This window comes from Pseudonaja textilis, chromosome 2, assembly GCF_049901715.1.
Source record: "Pseudonaja textilis isolate UNSWEBS1 chromosome 2, rPseTex1.2, whole genome shotgun sequence".
NCBI classification, from domain to species: domain Eukaryota; kingdom Metazoa; phylum Chordata; class Lepidosauria; order Squamata; family Elapidae; genus Pseudonaja; species Pseudonaja textilis.
Genome location: NC_141991.1, coordinates 88,458,983 through 88,485,677, shown reverse-complemented (window position 1 = coordinate 88,485,677; position 26,695 = coordinate 88,458,983). Strand labels below are relative to the sequence as shown.

General features: G+C 36.6%; 1 protein-coding gene across 5 annotated transcripts in view; it reads right to left on the bottom strand.

The window, feature by feature from the left end:
- PPARGC1B (PPARG coactivator 1 beta) overlaps positions 1 to 26,695 on the bottom strand; it is a 137,577-nt gene that overhangs the window by 24,078 nt on the left and 86,804 nt on the right. For 3 of the 5 annotated variants that reach the window (XR_015741764.1, XM_026696355.2, XM_087924546.1), the window contains exons 2-3: positions 13,172 to 13,345; positions 3,512 to 3,727 (exon numbers count right to left, since the gene is read on the bottom strand). Coding sequence is in view for 4 of the 5 variants with exons in the window: in XM_026696355.2 (XP_026552140.2) it covers positions 3,512 to 3,727; positions 13,172 to 13,345 (390 nt within the window). In the remaining variant the exon portion in view is untranslated. The remainder of the gene's footprint in view (positions 1 to 3,511; positions 3,728 to 13,171; positions 13,346 to 26,695) is intronic. The other 2 variants (XM_087924547.1, XM_087924545.1) reach the window with 1 other exon arrangement.

Below are 26,695 nucleotides of genomic sequence, written 5' to 3'. Positions count from 1 at the left end.
ATAAAGAATCATGAAGAAGATGCATCATGGAAAGACTGAAGGCCAGCAATAACTTGGCAAAGCCAAGCTTTTTTAAAAAAATACTGAATTTATTGCTACAGTTAGTCTGACTTGCCATCCCATGAAAATAATAAAGAAATAATAACTCCATTATGGTACCCCAAATTCTTAGGAAGAACTCGAGGCTGACAGCAGCTAAAGAACTGGTAACAGTGATTTCACTTTTGTATACATAATAGTAATTCAAAATCACAGCAAGCTTTCATTGATGGGTGGAAGAAATAAAATTTACTTCACATAATTGTATAAAGGTAGGAATTATATATTATCTCAATAAGCCCTGAAAAAAAGGTTGACAACATAAACATCATGCAACTTTTTGGAAATAGCATAAGTGCCAGAATTGAAATTACTCCTTATAATGGGCGGGGAACTATGGCCCTTTTATGACTTGTGGACTTCAATTCCCAGAATTCAGGAACAAGAAAGGCAGATTCTCCTAGTACTTTAAAATTTAGTAGAAGTCATGATTTCAAAACACTCTGCAAGTCCTTTCCAAAAAAAGCTTTCTAACATTTTTGGAAGTTCTTTCCAAAATGAAAACGTAGGGATGGGTATGCTATGGGCCAGCCATAGTGGTTAGGGGAGAATTATATTTCAACATTGACCTCATGGTACCTTAAAATACTAGCTAAGTTAAGGTCAATACAAGTATGTAGCATATTATTTTCTTCAGCCAAGAGACAAACAAATAGAAATTGGAGAATGAATTTTTTCCAATACGAAAATTTCAAATTTCTGACTCCTTTTTTTAAGTGGCAAAGAGAGAAAAAACATGCCTTTATAGTTTAAAACAGCCTCTCAAATTTAGCATATGTTGATTTGCTGAGCCAGAGCTACAGCCAAAGCCCACGTTCCATAGCAGTTCATGAAAAGATGCTGTTCCCACATTCAGAGAAACCAGGTTTAAAAAGACTGCTGGTAGGTTTCCAGACTCATGGCTGGTAGTATTAAATTGGTTTCTGAAAATTTGGAATATTCTCCTTCCCCCTTTATCCTAATTTGTGATTTATTTTCAGATACTAATTTTAGTATGAATCAGGAAGTAGGCATAAGCTCCTGCCAAAGAAATCAATTGAATGTAACATTCTAACAAGGATTTCAATTAGTTATTTCAACAGCTCATGAAGCAATCTAAAGAAACATTTTCTTTCTTAGTTTGAGGTAAGTTTTAGGATGTCTGTAAAACAGATATTATATTCCATGAAAAAAACCCCAAATCTGAATAAAATATTATTTTTAAATAACTGATAACACATTTTTTTCTGATTACATGCCCAGAATGTCTGTTTTTAAAAAATAGAAATTCACATTCCCCACTCTCTCACTGAAGGCAAAATGGGAACCTTAACCAACCATTGACTCTGGTGGAAATATGGCAGCAAAAACAACTCTTTAAGGGTTATCCAGAAACTCAAAACTCTCCTTAACAATTAAGCAAATGACAAATATTCAGAGTTCCCATAATCAAAATTTTAACACTTTTTTTCAATACAAGTGCACTACTAATTTGATCCTCTAGTTGTAAACTTTTTACAATGACAAAACATTAAAAAGTTATTTCCTCAGTTCTGCAACGTATACATCATATATATGTATGTGTGTGTGTATACACACATACACACACACACATATACACACACATATATACACATACACGGATTTGTGAAATATATATGTGTGTGTGTATCTGTCTGTATCTATCTGTGTGTCTGTCTGTCTGTCTGTCTGTCTCTCTCTCCCCCCTGCGTGTTTGTGTGTGTGTGTGTGTGTGTGTGTGTGTGTGTGTGTGTGTGTGATATGTAAACATATACAGGCAGCTTTGTGACATGGAAATGTGTACTTCTTACCACTAGATGCCACTATAACACTTTTAGGAATCATGAAATTCATTAATGGTAGGTAACAGGGAAGTGGGGTGGATGGGTGAGAGGCTACAATCTACAGCTATGTTCCTGATGTCCTGTGCAAATGTTCTGCTCGAAGTGAAGAATGCTCCTGTCCTTTATAAAAGCATATTTTGGGAAAGAACATTATGGAGCATTGAAGTTTCAGAGCTCCATAATCTTGTTAAATGAAACCTAGATTACAAGCAGCAGTATTTTCTATTATCAGAGAGGCTGTCATCCATAATATTCTTTTCTTTGCTCTCACCTGCTGGTTGGCTAATAATATCGTGTACTGAGGAATAGAAACCACAGAAAATCAACTGCAGATTGTTCTGTTACCTCAAGGGAGGAGACTAGGATGCATGCCTCAATTAAAAACTCAAAACTTCCCAGTTTTCAGTTGTTAGTCCACCTTGGAAAAACAAGCTCCTTTACTGGAAGCAAGTATCAAAACCCTTGGAAATTATATAGGCACTATGTGAGCTAAAGAGTTCAACTCAATTTCTGATGACTACATGGACATAACCATGCAACAGTATATCTTGTACTTCGCAGTGATATCTCATCCAAGTACCAATTAGTTCAATTTTTGTCTCATTTGGTTTCCAAGACCAACTAAGATTGGCCAGAGGCAGCTATCAGCAGAGACCATAAAATCTCAGAACAATTTATTAAATTACTGTACTAGAACTGTGGTTTTAGAGAAAATACTGCATAACAGCTTGCCCTATATCATGACTACTACTCACGCAAAGAAAATGCCACACTTTACATCTCCTTAACAGACATGAAAGTGTGATGTAAGGAAAAATGTAAGAAATGAGAGAAAATGTTGGAACAGTGGGCATCCCTAGAGTAGATAATATTTGAAATTAATACAGGTGGCCCTAGGCTTACAATCACAATTGGGACAAGATTTCCAGTTGTAAGCTAAGGTATTCATATGACAAGACACAATTTTACGACACTTTCTGTGGTGGACATTGATTGACTGCAGTCATTAAATGAATCAACAGTCATTAAGCGAATGCCATGGTCATAAGTGCAAACCCATTTTTCTTGCCGGAAACCAGCAAAAGATGCCAGAAAATCACACACACAAAAAAACCCATTGCAAATTGTAGTCACGTGATCATAGAACAATGCAACTGGTTGTAAGGACAAGACAGTCATGTGATATGAAGAATAGGGTGTGAGGCACATTTTATGATGGCCAGAAGTGCTTTGTGGGGTGTAAAGCACTTGTTATGCGCCAGTCGATAAATGGAGGACCAGATGTATTGTGATGTGCTTAAGCCTTTCATGTACTAGCCCGCTCTATGCCCTTCTTTTTCCATCCCAATCATATTCTTCCCAATGAGAATTACTATGGAGCAGATCAAATGAGAGCAACGATGTGGCACATGTATACGTATACAACAATAGATAGAACGCTTTTGTACTGTTATAACTGTAAGCCTATAATGAAAAAAATTCAGACCTTTGCTTCCTATCATACCCATGCAGCCGGATTATCAGAGGCGCATCCAAATCCACCTTAAACAGTAGGAAGTGGTTCTTACTAGAGACAGCTCATCAACCTCTTGGGCCACAGGAGGCCCCCTCGTAACTGGTGCAGCAGGATTGGGAGAGGGGATGGGTGAGGTGAAGCCGCTGTTGGGCATGTCCCCCTCATCCATATTTTTGAAGGCAGCCAGACCCATGTCTTCTTCCTGAATGTCATCCAGTGTCTCAGTGAGAGCTGCCAGCAAAGCTTCATTCTCACTGTCGATAATCTGCTGGGAGGAGTCAGAAGGACATAGGAGAAAAAGAGAAATTAAGAAGAGATGTTTCCCAAACACAGTGTTTTTTACAAGATACAAACCCACTTGTAATCATATTCTAGTTATTTATGTAGGAGTGTAGCCAGATGACTTTATATTCTTTTAAAAGCAGACAGAGAAACTGGTAATACCATGGCATATTTATATTCAATACATACCTAACATAATAAACATACAATAAACAGAAAGTTTGATCATATGGGTCTTTGTCCAATAAACAAACAAACAAATAAATTGATTCAAATTCTGACAAACACCCCATATCAACAACCATTACTGTAATTCAGGTCTAGATTTCTATTTCCAGTGTTGTATAGTCATTCTTTTAGCCATACCCTTGCTTCCCCTAATCACAATTCTTGATATTTTAATAGATACCAAATACTGGGGATTGAGCCAAGAGGAATATATACATTTTTAATAAACAGTGATTGATCACACACTGTATTTACAATCCTAGTGATACTAGCCTAAAATATAACAATAATAGGACAAGCTAAATAATAGATTTAATGTAATAACACCGGTAGAAACAGGGTTTTGTCAGGATTTGACAGTGCAAGCCATAACTCAGTTTGAATTCAAAGAGGAGCTGTGTTGAAGTTTCTTATTCCAGATAGTTACCACAATTCTTATGCTGAGGTAAACAAAGGACTCAGAACATTAAATATATGACATATAGGAAACGAGTCTGATCTATTTCAGTTTATTAAACCCCAGATAAGATCTCAAATTCATGCATTAATCAGATAATATTAGGAGTAAAAATTTCTGGTCTGTCTATAAAACATTAAATATCATTTTTGAAAATATTAAAAAACATGCTGTCCTAAGCAATTTAATGAGCATTAATTCTCATTGAACACAATGGACTTTTTAAAATTAAAAATTTTAGGATTAGATTAATATCTCTTTGATATCAAATAAAACATTACCTCTCAATTACTTGATAGCATCATAATCTGATACTCTTTCTTCTCTCATTTATATTAAAAAATTACAAATTGCAGTAGAGTAGAGTAGGGTAGGGTAGGGTAGGGTAGAGTAGAATAGAATAGAATAGAATAGAATAGAATAGAATAGAATAGAATAGAATAGAATAGAATAGAATAGAATAGAATAGAATCTAAAAGGGAACCTGGAGGTCTTCCAGTCTTCTAGAATTTGTAGCTAGATAGTACTGAAATGTAATATTTTTTCACTTCTGGGCAACTCTTTCATATAGCAATGTAATTGGAAGCCACTAAAGTAGCTTCCAAATATAACAGCTATATAGGATATATCTGATTAGAATCTTCTAGATCTTACAAAAAATGAATTTACCCAAAGCAATTAAAAATTGTGGAGATGTTTAATTATATTGTGGAGTGTTATTGAACTGCAAGTTAGTAAGCAATACTGTACCTAACCCTATTTGCCTTATGACATGATTCCCTTGTCATGTTGTAATACCTAGCTAGCATTTCATTGCTTAACACAGTGGTTCTCAACCTGTCTGCGGGCCCCGGGCGGAGGGGGGATCCGTGAAGGCTTGAAGAAATGTTATGATCTGAAGTATTGAGTTAAGTATTGCAGGTCCTTGGCCATAGTCTGTGGCTGCAAAAGGTATGTAAAGGGGGACCATGGTGAAGAAAAGGTGAAGTCTTAACATACTTGCATAACTCTATGCTGCAATGAGGTACAGCCATCAAGGTGCTTCACTATTTTAGGATACTTAAAGAAAACATCTAATTCAAGTACAATACACCCTACCCTTACATGTAATTCCTATACTGCCTTTAAAGCTATAGCGGTGCTCACATGACACCCTGTAATATAAAGTAGCAATTACATTTTAGCTTAGCCTGGAGCAAACCCCCAGACTGTTTGATGTTTAAAATTCAGCGTGTTGTACAAACATGAAAATGGGTTAACAGAGTCAACTGTGATTAAATTCACTATGTGTGAGTCATGCTTAGATAGTAAGTTTGCTTAAAAACACAACAAATAACAATATTATACCAAATATAAGCAAATACTCAAATCAGATCAGGGATCTACCATGAGATATGCAGTTCTTCTATACCCTATTCAGATTCCCAGCCTCTGCTGTTATCTCATTATCAAATCAAACAAATTAATTTACAATTTTGGACAATGTAAATTGCAGAGCTCTTTTTCCTGCATTCTCAGACGGAACTGCAGAAGAGGAAAGAAGGAACAATTCTACACTAACCTTTGTTCTGGTCCTGATTTGGACATAGTTGATAATCACATGTCCAAGTTATATGTAGTTGACCCTCAGCCTACCAGGCTAGTAATGGAAAGAATGCTCTAGAGACACAACACATTAAGTGTTGAAACCTAAATGCTGGGAGCACTGATATCACACTCACTCACTCATTCACTCACACACACACACACACACACACACACACTGAGGAAAAGCTTAGCTGTCTAAAACATTAGATACCCTAGTCTAATCCAGTTAAAACTAATTCAAATATATGGCACAGTCTTGCCCACAGATGTTTTTAATTCAAAATTTATATGCATTTACTGTATAACCTTCTTGCTGATAAGTGCATTTATTTATTATAGACTGATATAGGATTGTTTTCTACAAGCTATGCACTGTATATGTAGCATTCTCTTTTCAGTTATACTGTAGATATTATATAATCACTTGTGGGTCTTTCTCATGCCCAAACATATGAACTGATTTTCAGATATTTAAATATGTAGTCTGTATTTAAAGAAGTAAAAAGTCTTCAGTGACTCTAGGTATATCCTTGGACTATCTGCAGCCATTATTCCTCCATAATAGTGAAGTCATTAACCAACACCCCCTCTTCAAGTCATGTTACAAATGATAGCACCAAGAAGAAAAGCACCACGAACACAGTATTCTTTGAGAAGACATTTTCCTTCTAATATTGGAAAAATACCTCTTTAGACAGGACATCAACAGGATATTTTTCATGGTGTTTTATGAATTCATTCTGTATGAAACACAAAGGCTTGTTCTGTTTATATTTTCCTGAGTGGAAAATACATATCCTGCAATGATGATCTGTCAGTCATTCTGGAGTTTTTAGAACAACAGCATAAAGCTGCAAAGTGAAGGCACTATGTCTCTTTTAAAGTTCTTAATGAATGAGCAGTTATAGTACAACTAGTCTGGCAGGTCCTGAAATCTAAGGTGATATTTATATTAAAAGAAGGAACAGAAAAGAACTAAAGACATGTTTATAATAGTATCCACTAATATACTTCACCTTTTGAACTAGGACAAAATGCTTATGCAAGCAATCATATGATTGTTTTTCCTATTTTCCTTATGCTACTGGTATATAATAAAAAGCAGTATGTACATTAAAATAATTCTTTTACAGTATGCAACACAACTTGCCCAAACATAAGTATTTCTCCACACTCTTTAATATGTCCCTTCTCAGTTACACTTCTAGGAGGTTCTATCCTAGGAAGTGAAAATCACCCTAAAATTGTTACAGGAATCAGTGTATAAATAGGTTCTTTTATTGTAGGAACTAAATAGCAATAATACTAGCGTCACACACATCCTGCTAGGCTGGGCTCTTATGAAGTCAAATCAAGGAGGGATTGAGTGGGATACCGAACAAAGCAAGATAAGCTAAGATTGCCTATTGGTAAGAGTAACCCCCTTTCCTGTCTGCATAAAGCAGGAAAACCTACCTGGAAGATTCTGGTGGGGTTAGACAAAGCTTCTGCCCAAGCCTTATGGTTTGACATGTTCTGGTAATTGGTAAGGTCTGGGTACTTGAAACTATGGCATGCACTTTGAATATTAATGAATGCATCATCTTTTCATGAGCACCACCCATGTATTTGCACTATTGTGTTAATATGCCAATTTAAGATTTCTTTTCTCTGTTCTTATCCAAACCAGCTTTGTTGCATTCATCCAGAGCAAGACTGTTGTTCTTACCATTTGAATTTATATTGTGGGACTGTGGATTGTTCATTCATTCCTCCACAACTTTCAGCCATTTCAGGAAATTAAAACTGCATCCCTTGTTTGCACATACAGTTAAGCTTCTGCAGCAGATCAGTTAGAGGTTGCTTGGATAAGCTTCATTGCAGCTGGTCAGGCCTCCTACTGTAATTACACTCAGCAGTAACCAGAGGGGCTCCAATTACCTCATTTCTACGCTGTTTTTATTTAATGCATTTTAGAATTGCTATTCCCTGAAAAGGGCTGATTAAAACTCTCTCTTGAACCTCCATAAAAAACACAAAAAAACCCCTCTAGATGCTATAGTAGAATCTAGCAACAGCTCTTACTACAGCAGAAGCAGCTCCTCCTCACTCCCCTCCCCCCAAAAAGGCTGAGCTAACGGGTGTCAGTAACATTCTCATTGCTATTTGTAAAAATTGATGATGTACCTGGAAAAGAAAGCAACAGCCTCTCCAGGTTGTTAGTGAGCAAAAATTACTGACCTGTAATCCATGCACCAGTAATGTGCAGTCTCTTTAACCCTTTGCAGGCTAAAAATATGGTGAAGTAGCAAAGGGGAATCAGGGAATTCTGCTTTTATTTTATTCTCTGGCTTAGCTTTCATGTGGAGAAATAGGCATCACTTCTATCCTGGCTAGCATGGCACCAAGGAGAGTTGGCAAGGGGATAACATACATTCGATTGCACGGAGCTAGTGAATGCCTAATAGAAGCCTGGCTCAAGGAAAGTAGTTTGGCAATGAGTTTGACTACAGCTTTAATATATTGTTTCCATTGAACACTTAACTTTGCCAGTTCCAACTCCAATCACTAGATCATAAAATTATAGCAACTGTATTTGGGGAACCTAAAGACCCATTGATTTTCACCAGAAAATGCCCAGTGTTTCAAAGTTTTTGCATCAGGAGAGTATTGGCAAGGCTTCATTCCATCACTAAACTTCTTTCCCCAATGGCCTGCCAGGCAATCATAGACATGACATGGTTTGGCCAATACAGTCACTCAAAGTTTAGCAGGAAATATATTCCCTACTCTCAGGTCTTTGAATTATGTTTGCTAACGCCAACACTTATCCTTGGGGGAGTAGATAGCCATATAAATTTGTTTAATAAATAAATAGTTGGTTTAATTGTGTTGTTGCTGCCATGGGTGTGTGTGTGTGTGTGTGTGTGTGAGGATTTTAATGTGAGTCACCTGGAGTCACCTGTGTGTGAGTTGGGAAACCATATTTGCGTACTAAATATTCACAATATACAACCTCTTTATTATGTTTACTAAGTCAGATGACAAATTTTGATGTTCTCAGAACACATTAAACTGTACAGGATTTAGCCAAAGGAAAACTGAAGGTAGGAGGAGCAAATGAAAAGTAATGCCTCCAATGTTATAGGTCACCAACAGGTGGCAATACTGACATGTTAGAAGTGATGACATGTTTTAGCATCTGCTGTTTTCACTTGGTGGGAAGTTGCTGTGAGAAAAGGTTATCTTGCTATTTATTCATGAAATGGAATCTTGTATTAAATACTCAGTGTACTTTAATCATGACTGAATATTTGTCTGCTGAAGGAGCCCCTCCAACTGAAATTCATCAACAAATGCAGATCGTTTATACTGATGACTGTGCTGACATGAGTACTGATCATCTGCCCTGGCCTTGGAGAAGGGTGGATGGATTTCCTCCAGTTCATATATATTATGTGCTGTCTGGATTGCCATCTTATAACTCTCTTGCATGGGAGGTATATTCTTTACTAAATTTTTAATAATTTGTTTTGTGGTAGTTGTTATTTTAATTTTGTGATCTGCCCAGAGTCAGTTGGAGCTGTATGGTATCAAAAATTGAATCAAATAAATGCATAAAGTACATCATTGGGTCAAAAAATATACTGTAAATATAGTGAACTAGAAAGAGCTGATGTGTGCGTATCATGCACAAAGTGGACAGCTTGTGCCAGCAACTAAGTTTCAGATGTGAAAGTTTAACTAATTAAGGACAATTGACAGATCATTCAAAGGGAAATAGCTGTCAAACTTGACATTTCACAGGAATGTGTGGGTTCCAATTATTGATGTTCTTCAAAATCAGAAAGTTTGAGCAAGGTAGGCTCTTCACAGACTAATGGTAGAGAAAGCTTTAAGAGTTGAAATTTGCCAGCAGTTGTTGTCATGCTACAAGAATGAAAGTGAGGAATTTCTTCACAGCTTGATACCTGACAAAAATGGGGCTCATTATGACCCAGAAATGCATCATCAATCTATACAATATATATTATCAGAAAATTTCACCTATGGGAATTCAAGAAAAGTCAAGATGGGGCTATTCACATGGAATTCCTTAAACCTACCACCACTATTAACTCATAGTGCTACATTGCAACATTGAAAGCTTTGAAATAAACAGAATTTGGAAGCACACACACAAAAATTTGCTGCAATACACCTCACCAGTCAAGAGGCAATTGTGAAGTTGCATCTTATCATCTTATACCATCTGGCATGCAGTCCAGGATGGTGTCATAAAACTTCTATCTTTTCCAAAAATTTAGGAAATACTTTTGTGGGCATGTGGTGACTCAGAGAGGTTGAAGGAACTATCAGGACACAGTGGAAGAGAAAACATGTCGAGTTCTTTCATGATGGCTTTATCAAGCTTCCTTATCATTGGCAGAAATGTATAGTAAACAGTGGGGATTATGTGAAGAAATAAATATAAGGTTACAAAACAGTTCATTTCAGGGATTATTTCCATTTCATATATTACTATTTAAACTAAATGTATGTTATGGTGGTTACTTTTCATTTGACACCTATTGCAATCATTTACAACATGCCCTGATATAAGAGCACTAATTGTAGTGTGAATGCAGTGTATCCAAATGTGAAATAGTTTGTGACAGCTAAGAAAGGAAGGGGAAGCTATGGGTTGTGGAGGAAAAAAAAACCCTTATAACTCTAGGTATGTAATATGGTTTTAATCTTCACTGGCTCATTGCTCCATCCACCCAGCACCACGTCTTAACTCATTATTTGTACAATGGGACCACATATATTTAGAAAGTACTGTGAAAGCAACACACAGAGAGCCTCATCTATAAATATCCACGTGCACAGAGATGTAAAGATGATGCTGAAGCTGGGTAATCACATAAAGCAGCCTTCTGCAGGATGGAAATTAACATTCTCGCGTCATATAACTTATGTTCCCCCTGTGAAAGTGTTCCCTCTGCATCAGTCTTCTCTGCATCCTTCTCCGTTAGTGTTCCCACCTACAGAAGAATAATCCATCAGCTAAAAAAAAAAAAAAAGCTGGATGCACCAGGCACCATCCGTAATTTCCCTTCAATAATAGATCACAAGAGGATTGGCTCAGTAGCCCTCTCCTACTCTTCCACATCCTCATTAGCTTTACTATACTTGCTCCATTTAGAAACCAAGTGTAAATTAATGGAGCACTAATCATGTGCAGAAAATATATTAATAGCCTGGATCCCCTCCCCATCCACAGCCACTTTTCCTCATACTGATCTAGGAAGGAAAAAAACCCAGCCTGTACAATAAAGGAATTAATAGGCTTATGAACCCATTAAGTAGAGTATCCCAGGTGCATCTATTAAAAGAAATGCATAACTAAACTAGGAGTGAGTAAGCTAGGCAGATAAGGGAATTTCTTTTCTTTAAATTTGGTTGAATGAAAAAAATTATTTGCAAGAATTCCTAAAACAGCTGGGTTTTTACAGTGATATATAAGCATGTAATTACACATACAGTACCATAAAATTATACTGTATATTTTCATTCAAGACCACTACATTGAGAGGAATTAAACCAAAATTCACCCAATCTGCTGAAGTCACACAGGACAGCTGCAATCAAGTTTGAAATATCAAGGCACAGAAATATTTTAACTTGGTACTCAAAAGTAGACAGGGTTAATTAGTGCAAGTCGGATTTGCCCTTAAAGGCATGATCTGAAGTCCAATCTCTATCAAGGAAGTCTGTCCTCTATTTCTCTAACCAAAATCATCACTTGATGCTCTTAAAAAAGAAGGAGGTTGATATAGCAAGCACTTAATGGGTTCTGAAATAAAGGAGCACAGACCAAAATGCAAAATTCATGTGGCAATACTGGATCCAAAATTATTTCTTAGAATGTGTACTTTCTTTACAAAGGACATGGAGCTCTGTTCAGAAAAAAGATATACATCAAGATTCTGAATTACTTAACCCCCATTTTATATTCCCTTCCCGTTTTCTACACATCTCCCTTGTCCTTGATGAAAATAGGCATCTCCACTCTATGAGATAACATATAAAAACCCATGGAATTTTTTACTACGAAACTTCAGATGACTTTACTCCATATCTTCATAGATAAAGATTATGTAAGTAAGATAGACTCTTGTAGACACCAAAGATCTAAAACAATAGGTTGAACAAACATGTTGAACTTTCTTCCTCCTGTGAATGAAGCTCCAACTCCCAGATCTATCTGAGTAAGAAAATATGGTCAGCAATTCAAAACATATAAATAAACCAGAGAGAGCCAACACATTGTAAGTTATGTTCTTCCTTTCACCTGAGAAAGTTAAATATCAAACCCCAGCCTAATGGCACTTAAACTGATTTAAATACAAGTAGTCCTTGACTTATGACTACAGTTGGGACTAGAATTTCCACTGTTAAACCAGGTGGTTGTTAAATGCTTATACTTGATTTTATGAACTCTCCCCCCCACAATGATTATTAAGTGAAGCACTGCAATTGTTAAGGGAATCACAAAGTTAAGGAAATCTAGCTTCCCCTTATTGATTTTGCTTATTGGAAGCCATCTGGGAAGTTTGCAAATGGTGATCACGTGACCCTGGTTGCTGCAACCGTCATAAATACATATCAGTTACCAAGCATCTGAATTTTGATAATGTGACCACAGGGATGCTCCAATGGTTGAAAGTCTCAGAACCAGGCATAAGTAACTTTTTCAATACCGCTTTAACTTGAAAAGGTCACTAAAAGGAATGTCTGTTAAGGAAGGGTCTTGTGATGTTTTACTTTACAACTGCTCTGCTTAGCAATGCAGTTGCTGGTCCCAAACTGCAGTTGTTAAGTGAAGAAGACTTGCGTTTTTTGCTCTTGATAAGATTGCAGTGGTAATCAGCAACTCAGAATGGCTGTTTAACTCAATCAAGATTAAAGTAAATACAGTTAACATGATTAATTTCCTTGTATTTAATCATTCTCTCTACACTCCAGTCACATTTGAAATTACAATTTGGTATGCAAATTTTGCATATACCCAAGGTTTTTAGGAGAAGAATGCACTCTGGGATCCCAGAGTGACACATTCCTTAAAGGAAGCGGAAAGCCGTGCTACACAGCAGACTCTCCCTTTGTAACAGGGGATCTCTTGATGTAGGGTACCTGAAAGAGCTCAGAGTCATCTGTGCTGTACTGACTGGATTCTGTTTCAGAGTGCTCACACCACCACTGGAACTCGCTGAAGCAATTGGCTGAGTCAAAGTCATTGGTATCCAGCGGAGACAAATCAATCTCAGGGAAATCAGAGTAAAGGTGCTCCTCACCAGAGACTTCATACTATGAAGGAAAGAGGGGGGGGAAAAAGAATAGTGAGTTTTGCAATATGTAGTGCCTGCCTGCGAATTCTTGATTACTTCATGGCAAATAATACACTTACATTTGTGCAGCTGTATGTATATATACAAATGACAGCCCTAGAAAAACAAAGGTATTTCTAATCAAGCTTTAAACAGAGATGAGCAATTTGTGGTATGCAAACTTTCAAAGACCTTTTCTGCATTTGCCAACTATGCTGCTTCCCTTTTATCTAACTAGGCTGAGAAAGAGGATATGTCAGGACAAATACCTTACTACAACCTTTGAATTTACAAAAGCTTGTTATGAAACAGTGCATTTGGTCAATCCATGCTGCATATCATTTCTTCACTGCTAAAAGCAGTAGAGAAATCTTGTCTTAAAACTGATGTATGAGAGCGGTTTAATGTGCATATACAGTATATGTTGGGGAAAATATTCATACATGTACAGCCTCCATCTCACATCTTGATATCATACCTGTTTCTTGGGGCTGAAAAGCACAACATGCAGTAGCGCAAGGACAACATATAATAGTGCTGATTTACCGAAACTGAATCACTCAGCTGTAATTAGAGCTTTTGAGAAGTTGCCTATAGTGTTAGACTTACTTTTCAGGCTGGAGGCAAATAGATTATTTTCTACCTGTTATATCCATAGGAGACACATATTGCTAATGCCTAAGTAATTGAGAAACCTGGTGATTTTGCAACTAAAAATATAATAACAAAATATAGTCTAGGAATATTTTAGAGCAAATTTATGAGTAATGGGATAAAAAGAAAGAATTGTCATTTTAAAAAAAATCAAAACTCCGCCCCCCCTCACTTTGAATGCAAATTTAAATAGGCTAGCAATGTGCTGAATTAGGGCATGGCTATCACTTTAAAAAATATCATGGGGTTTCAGATTTTTTACTATAATTATGTTTCCCTAGCTTATCTCCAGATTATTGACATTTAAATACATGGAAAAATGTGACTACTACTATCTGATTATATTTATTTACTTTAAATACATATGTAGATTATAACAAAAATTCTACAATAAACAAAATGTTTGGTACTAATATTTTCATTTAACTACTGATATTTTCATTTGGGAATAATGCTACAAGCTTGGGCAATTTTTTTCAAAATACATTAGTTTGGTATTTCCTACATGAGTATAATATTATGGAGATCCAAAATTTAACAATTCTTTGTTCTTAGAAATACATTCCCACTGTTTCCTAGTCTCAGGAGACCGAAACTTCCTGAAAATAGTTCTGATGGTTTCTTTCTTTTTCAGGGGGAAAAAAAAACAGAGGGAGGAGTTATTGGTGATAGATTGCATGACATTTTAGTCTGTGTCTGCTCATGGAAACAGAGCCCCCTTCAATCACCTTTTAGCATAATCTTTCAAATTAAAAATGGCTTATTCCAATGTTACATTATGCATTAAAAAAAATTACATGTCCCCCTCCCCCCATCCAAAAAAAGAGTTACTCCTTAAGTGAAAAGAGAAATCGCAGCACTTGGCAATAAAAGATTCTGATCCTCTTTTTTCCTGAGATATTTTTCAACTGGATGTTACAAAAAAAATGGCGATTTAAGAGTTGGCTCCATTTTTTAAAATGTCATCTGCTTTCATATCATTTTCAATGGTTAAGAATGTGAGCAAAAACAGCATTGATTTCATTGGCTGAATGTTAGATGCTTTGGATGGCTTTCAAGCTGAGAAGTGAGGAGGAGGAAGAGGGAAACTTAATTAAATAACATAAATAACAAATAGGAAACTCTCTTGACTACAAAGACATGTGTTAGAGTAGTCTTCTCCAAACTGATGTCTTCCAGATGTGTTGGACTAGAACTCCCAGTATAAACAAGGGAAAGTGAACTACCGCTCCAAAAAAACTATAGTTCCAGTGCATTTTTGGTTTCTTAAGAGAAACAATTCTAAAAGCCCAATGTTGTCCTAAAACAGGGGTGTCAAACTCTGGCCCAAGGGCCAGATGCATCATGCACTGGCCACCCCCACCCCCAGTTTAGCAAAGGGGGGAAGTTGTGACACATCACGTGACAATGTGTCATCACAAGTTTGACACACACACCCCGCCTTAAAAGAATAATAAGAGTTGCCATGAGGTAAAATGAGTGGCCAATAAATTTTACAAACAAACAGTCTTACCACAACAGTCAGGAAAAAGAGAAAATCTTAGAGAGTCCTCCAGGTAGTTACAGTAGTGCTTAAAAGTTGATAATCCCTTTTATTTTTTGATATTCCTGCAAAGATGACCTAAAATATTATTTGTTTTCCACACAAGTTCTAAAAGTAGATAAAGAGAATCCAATTAAAGAAATCAGTAAAAGACAGTGTATTTGTTCAATTACTGAGGGAAATGATTCAAGGCTACTAATGCTTGTATGCAAAAAGTATGTGAACCTCTAAGGATCAGTAGTTCATTTGAAAATTTAAACTGAGTTAGCTGTTTCAATCAGACATAATAAAGTTTATTTCTTTATTGAAAGAGTTGATCTTCACAACACAGGTATGAGGAACTAGGTTCTGAAAAACAGTTGTTGATGCTCACCAGGCTGGAAAAGGTTAGAAAACTATTTCCAAAATGTATGGTCTCCACTCATTCACTACCAGGCAAATTGTGCACAAATGGAGGCATCTCAACACCACTGTTATCCTCTCCTGGCAAAATTATATCCAGAGCAAAGTGTGCTATACACCAAGAGTCTCCCTGAACTCCAGAGTAACATCTAAGGAAATAAATGCCTCTAATGCATTAGCAATTATCAGGGTTAACCAGATGGCTAAGCCAAAAGATTACCGGAAGAATAGAAAATGTAACTTTTTTACTTAAATGAAAAATGTTGCATTGATGAAAGATAATCACTGCATTCCACCATAAGATCTAATTCTGACTGTGAACATGATGGTGGCAGTATCATGGTTTGGGTCTGATTTTCTGCTTACGCACCAGGATGACTTGCCATCATTGATGGAAGTATGAATTCTGAAACTTCAAAGATATGTATATATCTGAATAGTAGCTCAAGAGCTAGTGGCTCATACAACAAAGCAAAACCAACAAGACCCAAGCTGTATGAGCAAAAAATGGTCAAAGCAGAAGAAAATTAATATTTTGGAATGGTCAAGTTAAAGTCCTGACCTTAATCCTATAAAAATGTAATGAAAGATCCTGAAGTGGGCAGCTCAAGCAATGAAGCACATCAATGCCTCTGAATTAAAGTTGTTATGTAAGGAGGAATAGGCTGAAATTCCTTCAAGCTGATGTGCAGGGTTGATCAACTGTTATTGGGAAATATTTCAATGCAGTTATTGTTGGCCAAGGAAGGCACTCTAGTTACTGAAAGCAAAGATTTACATATTTTTGCTGCACATGATGACATAACTTTGGATAATTTTCCTCAATAAATAAATGAACAAATATAATGTTTGGGGCTCATCTGTTTAATTGGGTTCTCTTTATCCAGTTTTAGGGCTTGTGTGGAAAAAAAGATCTGTTTTAGGTCATATTTATGCAAAAACATTGAAATTTCAAAATGGTTCATAAAGTTTTAAAGAGCTCTTTGTAGGCCCAGTTGGAACAGAAGCACGGAAGCATTTGAAGTTCATGATTTTGGTTCAGTACATAAAAATTGTATCCATTGTCTCTGGCTTTTATTTTTTTAGCTTTTCTTTTCCTCCTGAGACCCTTCGCCCCAAAGTTCCATCCTTCACCTAAATGTAGCTCTGACACATTCAAGGTATTAGAAGGCAATCCCTTCAAACTTCAATATTTCCTTGTCCCTGGTGACAATCTCTTTGTACAGAAACAAGTTCCTCTAGACACCTATTCAATAAAGGCTCTAACAATCCATTGTAATTTTTCCTTCTCCTCAAACCTAGCCAAAACACAAGAATAATAGAGCAAAATCAATGGCTGGCGCACATAAGGCAATTTACGCTCTAAGAACTGAGCTAAAAATATCCAGTCAATCACAGAGAGCAGCTGAGACCCATCCCTACTTCTACTACATTCTCAAGGCATACACAATTGCATTAATGTTCAATACAAAGCAAGTAACCAAGGGCAGAGTAATGCTGCACTGCACCATTAATGTTAAGCTTAGGATAAGTCATGGGTTATGTTGGAGGTTTCTACCTTTGAAGATTCAGAATGAAGAGAAAGCAGGGAGAGGAGAACTGTTTTAATGTTAAGGCCTGCCTAAATAATGGTTTATGCAAACTTGTGCTTTATAGCACTGCTTATTTGATCCTGGGGGAGAGATGATTATTTTAAAATTATATTAAGCTAGCTATATAGAGTGGTCTCTTTACACAGTTATGTGTAGCTTTATTGCTAATTGTTAAAGTAATTTTCATCTCTCCAAGGGGAAATCTGGATCCCCAAACCCTCATTCTAATTCAGTTCGCTAGTCCATACTGAAAAATGATGTCCAATTCTTATTTCAACAGTGAAGCTCTCTTGTTCACAGCAAATATTTTGAAATTCACAAAACATAAGAACAAGCAATAACTATTCCTGACCACAACTTTGCTAGTATAGTACTCCTTCCACATTGAAGTCACATTCAGTGACTTCAACAAGGAAGGTTCAGCATTTGGCTTTTTTAAATCCAGTAAGTAATCTGCATTCTTTGTTTCTGTAATAATCAGTAGTAGCATTTAAATCACTGGCCATATTCATGAACACACACACATACACAGTATTCTAAACCAGTGAGAATGCAAATGTACTTATTTTGTACTGCCTAATCATAACACAAGATCAAGTGAGTATATGAAAAACCAACTGCTTTGAATTTTTCCAAGCATCTCTAAAAAACAATCAATTTTCATAGTTGCAGAAATGCAAGAGACAGAATACAATTCTTCTCATCAGTATTCTTGTTTCTCTTATCTAGGGAAACCTTAGATTACAGTTGGCTTCTTGCAAAAAAATAGGATTGTCACCATTTTCCAATTTAGATTGGAATACAGTTGTGTTCCATAACTGTAAACTATTAGTCCTCTTCTTCTCTATGAACATCAAAGGCATTTGGTCACAAGATTATGAAGGAAGATCTTAGAGAAAGAAGGAAAACTGAAGCCAAATAAAAACTGAAAGCAGTATGGAAAAAAGTTGCACCTGAACTCTGCCCAGTACAGTAGAGATAATCACCAAAATGAATACTTATTTGATTAAAATAGCCTTGATGTCTCACCACTAGTTCCTCATCAATGAACTCAAGGGTAATTTCAGAAGCTGTCTAACACACTGAAGATTAGGGGAGCAGCATTGCAAACCGAGTAAGAAAAGCAGCTTAGCTTGCTCTTGTGCTTTAACAGAGCCTCAATATGAAAGAAATTGAATTGAATTGCAATTGAATCTTTTTTACAACATAGAAGTAAATACCATAATACTCAACAAAGCAACATAATTTCTCATTATCATGAATCTATCACAGTTTAAAGGAAAATTTATTTGTATTCTTGTTATAACGTAAGGCATGTGTGCAACAATCTTGCACAGAGATTGTAGGGTTTGCCAGCAAACCAACTGGTGTCTGGGCCTACTCACTGTCACTCTCTTGAATTGTTGGTCCACACCCCCTAAGAGAAACGTCAGGGACATTTTTTTTCTATTTGGTTTCTGCTCTTCTTTTTTATCAACTTTTATGGGAGAAAAGCTCATGCTATTTGAGCACTATATCAGTACGCATATAGTACAACTTGTGCAAGACTAGAGACCAGGGGTGGGATACAACAGGGTTAACTACCGGTTCAGGATTTATGAGCTTTTCTGCATGCTGTGAGCTGCACACCTGTAAATCGTCATCAGCATGCTGTGTGCAGAGAGGCAGCCTTTGAAACAGCCCTCTTTTCCTGATTTTTTAACTGCAGCTGTGCCTCGTTCGGCAGCTGAAGTTGAAAAATCAGGAAATAAAGATCAGGTAAGACCCTGGGTAGGCAGGTGGGCAAAAACATCAGCAGACATAGAACTTGTTCTATGTCTGTTGCTCTTCAGAGCTATTGGTTCTACAGAGGTGGACAGAACCGGTAGAAACCCACCCCTGCTAGAGTGCACCTCTGCACTCCGTTTGATCAAGAAAGGTTAGCAAAATATTGGATATACTTTAGAATTCAGCATTATGAAATGAAATAAGAATGACAAGAATATGATTCATAATCTGTATTTCCAGGAACATCTGATCCATAACCTCCTTAAAAGAATTGTTAGCATTTTATACTTTTATCTTCATTCATGCAACATCTTACTTTCTCCCAAGTTCTATTTTTCCCTCAAGAAGTCCTCAGAAAGCAGAGTTTTCCTTGCAATGTTGCCAACAAAGAGCAATATAATGCCAAAAATAACTAAACTCTTTTTCCCTAAAAAAAAAGAGAAGAAAAGAAAGAGCTGCAGCCAATTTTTGACTTATAATGAAGGGCAAGATAAGCACTCAATCCTTCATTAGGAAATTAGTGTATACAGTAAGAATTCAAAAGTGGCCCCTCTTTTGAACACCTGTCGTGGTACTTAAGACCATTTTTCTTCTATCCATCTGTCTGTCTGTCTGTCCAGCCGTCCGTCCATCCATCAGTCTGTCCAGCCGTCCGTCATCATCCATCCATCCACAATCTACCTATCTAATTTTATTTTAGAATACTGTACAGGACATATGTGCTGGTTTAGAAGATACCATACTGATATATGATGTTTGCTTTTTCTAATGAATCACTAAAATGTGGCAGAATATAAATTTAATACATAAATAATATATCTTCATATACACTGCTATTATTTTATTTGTATGAAGACTTCTACAACTATGTGAGTTCTTCAGTTGTCTTTGATATGTCACAAGAGAAGAAATCCTAAATTGCACTCATGAGGCACAGCTGACACTAGCACTTAGGATGTCCTTTGATAATCTCAACAGTCATGATGCGTTCTCACTGCCAAGAGAATTCGGTATAAATAAACTCCTGCAATCCAATGCCTCTTTGGGCTACTGCATGCTGAGATCAGCTGCAAGATTCAGCTGGTGTCCTGGCAATGCCATGTTGTTTAAGTCCAGTATACAATCACCTGGGAAATAAAAAAAACAGTACTCTTTGCTATTGACTATAAGAATGCACCCATCCAAAGTCAACAGAAGCAACTGTCTGTTCTGCTAATGTTGAACACAATAATTTGAGCGTTTGGTTTTCAGTAATTTAGTAGCATAATTCATAACTACAATAGAATTAGTTCTTTAAATTTGGCAATCTAGATTAACAAATTCAAACTTAACCATAATCTTAGTCCTGTCCTACAAGACAGTAAGGTAAAGGTAAAGGTTCCCCTTCACACATATGTGTTAGTCGTTTCTGGCTCTAGGGTGGTGGTGTTAATCTCTATTACAAAGCCAAAGAGCCAGTGCTGGTCATGTGGCTGGCATGACTAAATGCCAAAGGCACTCAGAACGCTGTTACCTTCCCACCAAAGTGGTCCCTATTTCTACTTGCATTTTTACATGCTTTAGATTGGTAAAAGCTGGGACAAGTAATGGGAGCTCACTCTGTTACGCGGTGTTAGGGATTTGAACTGCCAAACTGCCGACCTTTCTGATCGACAAGCTCAGCATTTTAGCCACTGAGCCACCACGTCCCTCACAGGACAGTAGCCATGTTTTACTGCAGGCATTTCCTGACTATCCTCATTCTGTATAACCATTTGTGTTTCCTCTCTGTTGCTTTGAACATCATTTTTTAAAAAGGAAATTAGGTTGCTGCCACTGATATGACCCAGTTCATGTAAAGGATAAATCATGAATCATGTTCCATCAGTGTTAGACTAATGGCCCCAGGCTCAGGAATCTTCTACAAGCCGGTGCTGAGCCTTATTCACCTGTAATAACAGCCAAGAACTGGACTAGGCATATTCTAGCAGTAAAGTATATTTTGTTTCTGAGTACAGTTTTCTTCCTTCAGTGCTTTAACAGTGTGATGAAATACACATCTTTGGTCACATGCCTTGGAAGAACAAACACTTAACAAAAAACATTTTAAAAAAAGCAGAATAAGTGAATTTATTTCCGATTTTTCTTTTTATCTAGAGACATATAGGTGGATGGTACAGGACTCTACTCTGGAAGAGTCTGCACTTGGAATGTATCTTGAGTGGTCCACTCTTCATCATTTCCTTTTAACTGCTTGTGAAAGAAGTGAACTTTGTTCTAATTTTACTCAGGAGATTGCAAGAAAAGCATCCACTGGGCCTTGGAAAGCGGCCAGGATAATGGTTGGGAATTCTGAACCATCTTTCATTCTAGACATTTCATTCATGTGCACTGGAGCAAACAAACAAACAAACAAAAAATACCCAGCCTGTGAGTTCAGTAAAATCAGATCGACGCTGCCTTTTTAAAAAAAAATCTTCTAAGGAAACCTAAATGACATTTCTGGATTCGATCCTCATGCCATTCTTCTTCGGAAAGGGGACAGAAAATGAAAAACATCCAGGAGCTGACATCATGAGATCAGCATGGTTTATAAATATTTTAATAAATGTTAATTCTCTCAAAATCATTTCAAAGGATCTCAGGTAATCAGATTTAAAAAAAATCTTACATAGTTAGACTGGAGAGCTATGTTAGTAAAAGTAATTTATTCTTGCATAAATAAGTCAACAATCAAATAGTATACAGTACACAGCTTCCTCTGCAAAAGAACATACAATGCCATGGAGATAGATTTCAAATATAATTGAAATTTTATGTACTAATGTGGTGTTGTTGAATCCCTTTCAGGAACAGCCCAGCGTTGGATTTGTTTTGGTCAAATGGCAAATCTAGCCATGATAAAATATTGTAAGCCTTAAATTGTGATTTATTAATGGAGTCACAAAGACATCTACATTTCTGGCTGTTTGTACAGCAGTTGATCTTCAATGAAGTCATCACAATATTATCATAAAGTCTTTCTTTAAACATGCATTTCCTGTAACTGATAAACAGTCGTGAAAATTGTTGATTAAATTAAAGAAAAAATAATCAAGAAATTGATCTGTGAGAGCAGTCTACCATGAGAGCCACAGTAGACAGACAGACAATGTCTAGCTAGATGTAGCACTGAAATTACAATTCTTTTTTGAGATTTCTGACACGAGGAACAAGATCTGAATAGAAAATGCAAAATGTACTGGCTTGCTCTTGGGAAGTTTTCTTTCTGAATTTTCTGGTAATGTCTGACTTTAATATAGGCTAGTGGATGACATCTTAATAGATGCAAGACAACCCTTGTGAATTTTAGGATTGGATCAGAAAAATGAAGCTCTGCCCACGAGAGGTTTTATGTGAGAAAGATGAAAGGTTGTATTGATCCTTGCTCTAAATCTAACACTCTTAACTCTCAGAGTTACTTTGAAATCCAATGCACTCCGCTAACACACAGTCATCCTCAATGACAGACAGACAGCTAGATAATTACAGAAGTGAAATTTTTGCATGTATGTCTATCCCTCACCACGCTGGGTTAGTTCACACTGAAGTATATGGATGAAACATCCCGGCACCAAAAACAGAACAGTCTTCTTTCTAACTCTTCCTGGATATGGCTATGTTCCTTATGAATAGCTGATTGTTATACAGATTATGCTGTACCACTTGGACTACTGACTACTGACCTAATTAAGAGCTAAAAGGCTCTATCTACAACTTTCCATTAATATTGATTGCCAAATTATGTAACACAGGACTGCAGGTTGGGTTCCAAGTGTACACATGCATATTTAATTTTTTTATTAAAACTAAAAACCTCAAAAATAGAAAAACAGAGTACAGAAATTCAACAAGAACTGTTATACTGTTCATTGGCCTGGCCTGTTCCCTTTACTGAAAGAAAAACTATCATTCCTCTCCATCCATCATCTATCTACCTACCAGTGTGTACACACACACGTACACGCATTCTCCATAGTAATTTGGATGCATGAATATTTAGAATGTATTGAATTAAAAAATGAAAATGTCCAGTCAAAAAGTATTTCAACTTAGCTTCTAAAACTAAGAATAATTATAGCATTCAAGCCTCTGAAAGGGTCATCCAATGGCTTTTAATACAAATATATTACTAACTGGAGATACTGCAGACTGAAAATGGGATTTCCTGCTGTTTGTTTCTTCATTGCTCAATGGTGGCTTCTTCTTGCTTCCTTATGTACTGTAGACCTCATTCACCCAGACAGCCTTGCTTGCATAAGACCTAGAGGGACTTTTGGAGGAAATGAAGCCATAATAAAATGATTAAAGCACTGCTGTTGTGCTGTCTTTCTGAGCCACATGTTCCACTATTGAAGAAGCACTATGAACCCATAGCCATTCTCTTGCTGGGGTTGCACTTAGTCTTCAAGACATGCTTCTGATTTATTGGTTTTATAATACCAAGACTAGATCCCCATATATGTAAACTTATTTGTTTTTACATACAGACTAATGAATATTTGCATGTGTAATTTTCTGCCATTTTAATGTAATAGAAATACATTATGTTTTCTACTAGAATTATTATTGAATAATCAACCTAATTCTCAAATTTTAAAAACTTATGTATGTGATTTCTAGCCATAGTAAATTGAGGGAAAAAATCCTCACACTTTTCCCAATTTCTGTTTCTGTTTTTATGGTTACTCTCTAAGCAGCAGGGCCTTCATAAAACGCCCAGCGTAACAAACAACCTTAAAACTATCCTTCACCATCAAGAGAACAGATTTTAAAATTTAATTTTCTAGATTAAGTTGTGGCATCAGACATCTTTTGCCATCAGCAGAGATGACCTTGAAAATATCCACCCTCCTTCGACAAAGAGATCACTGATTTCAATAGAGACCTTTAAAACCCTTTCTTAGTGAGCAGATGGGAAATTCTTGCAGGCTCTCTATGGCTCATGTTTAGAGCTTTCTTTAAACTAAAGCTGGGTTGAATAAGTTGTGGCTCGCTCCTGAGCCTTATTTTTTCTCAGTCTCATAAGCTAAAAATGTTGGGTTTAAAAAAAAAGTGCACAAAAACTGTAGGACATTTCTCAGAGCAATCCAAACACAAAAATAGAAAGGAATTTCCCGAATTTTCCAAATATAATGGAAAACTGAAGATTCACCTCTATGGGATATAGATTTGCCCACTCTGCATCTTTACCTAAATTATTGTTGCCCTTCTCCAGGAAGGGGGGAAAATTGTGCGATACCAATCATAAAAAGGTTCTCTGCCATTATAAAAGATGATTCACCTCAGTGCAAACTGCGTTTGCGTTCCAAATTCTGAAAATGACCTATATGAATATTGAATGCAGAAGAAATGGAGCTTATCACAAAATCGAAGCAGACTGTACAGCTAGAATAAAGCTAAATTTGCACTTTTCTGAAACTGGTTCCTTAGTTATGGTAGCATCTTAAAAATATTTTTGGCAGTGCAGCAGAAAATAGAGAACAAATGGGAGGTTAGTCTGTGAAGCAGTAAGCTTCTTCTTAACAGCTGCTGCAGCAGCTAAAAAAAAAATGCTGCCGGAAGGACAGACCACAGCAGCTTTTCAGTAACCTAATCCCATTTTAAACCTTGAAGACTAGATTTATGTTGTCATTTGCATAAATGCTACTAAGATGCTTTGTAAAGGGCTTGCAATTCAAACATTTCTTTATTATTCTCAGGTCATGATGGTAAGTTAGGATTGTTCTATTGGAATGGCTAGAGAGCACTCAATTTCACCAGGGACTCAAAGCAGAAAACACAACCAATTAGACCACTCATTAAAAACATGGCTTCTGCAAATGATTCATCCTAATTGGTTCAGAGTCTCCCACTCATAAGTAAGTCCCCCATCAATGGCTTTAAGGGATAAAAATAACTTCAGCATCAGCCTTGTCAAGAAAGCTCCAAATCAGCAAGTTGCATTTGGGAACTGTAGCTGGATAACAAAGCAGAGCAAGGTGAAGTGATTTACAAAGAAGTTTGAGAGAGGAAAGTGATGCCATTTCATCCTTATGTAGTATGTTGGGTGATGGGAGACACTTCAAACCTCATAGGAATGGTGGGCAGACAAATGAAAGCAGGTCTGTAGGTTTAAAGTCAAAGGAAATTGAATCACCCTCCCTCACACCAAAAAACAATCCCGTGCAAGGAGATTTTATGAGAACCATCTGGATTTATCAGAGAAATCTGTAATTACACACTATAAACAACCCAGATTATGGGTGTGGTGGTGAGAATGTTTTTTGTTTTATGATGATGATGATGATGATGAATTACTAACCTTTCTGATGGGACAATCTCTTCAGAGAGTGCATCAATTCAATTATGGATATTTCAACCACTTGAGGGACACAATGTTTACATTCAGATTTCCCATACCTATAACTGAACCAAAATATCTTGCTGGAGCCAAAGTCTTCTTTTTTTTAAAAAAATAGAAAACAAGTTCTCTGTTAACATTTTTTGGAGTAGTATTTGAAAGGCAGCATGTTCCTGTTTACTGTTCTAGCCAGCCATGTTCTTGTATCATAAATTCCAGTATATTCTTCTCTTTTTCCCTTACCCCTTCTCCTTCAACAAACTCTCAGATTCTGTGGTCACCGAGTACCCACTGCTCTCAATGGCTACATTACCTCAAGGGTTTCCACTAAGCATGATCAACCAAACTGACTGATTTTGCTTTTGGTTTTTCTAATTTGGCTGGTTTCACTATTAGCATAACGCTATATTGGTACTAGTTTTGGTGTCCACAGAAATGTTTCAAAGATTTTTAAAATGGCATCTAATCCTCCCTTAAGTGCAACACTGCTGAAATATGACTACATTATGAGATTTAACCTGGACCAAAACAAAAATTTGCAACTAAATATTTTTAGGAAACTTATAAAAAAGGTGTAAAGATGATACACATCCCTTGCAGTTTGATTCCTACATACAAGATCTAGTCTATGCTAATAACTATTAATAATAGTTATTCGATATTTGTTTGCCTACTCCTGCTAAAATTTTATCTTAATTACTTACCATTACTACATCTCACCCAATCATTACTATAGTACCTAAACCCTATTTCATCTATACTAAACTAACTGTTGCATTGGATATTTATAACTATGTATGAGAGAGAAAAAACCTCTATCTATTTTCTCCATGAGCATGTTATTGTACTGACAGCTGCAACTGTGTCTCGAAATATTGGTTTTCTGATGAGTGATTCCCCCACTACCAGCATTCAATAGCAGTTCCACATAGCTAGTTCTGAATGTGCTGAACAATATAGAACAAACTCTTTTTGATATTCAAAAGATCACTCCTCTCTCCTGGTGAAAAC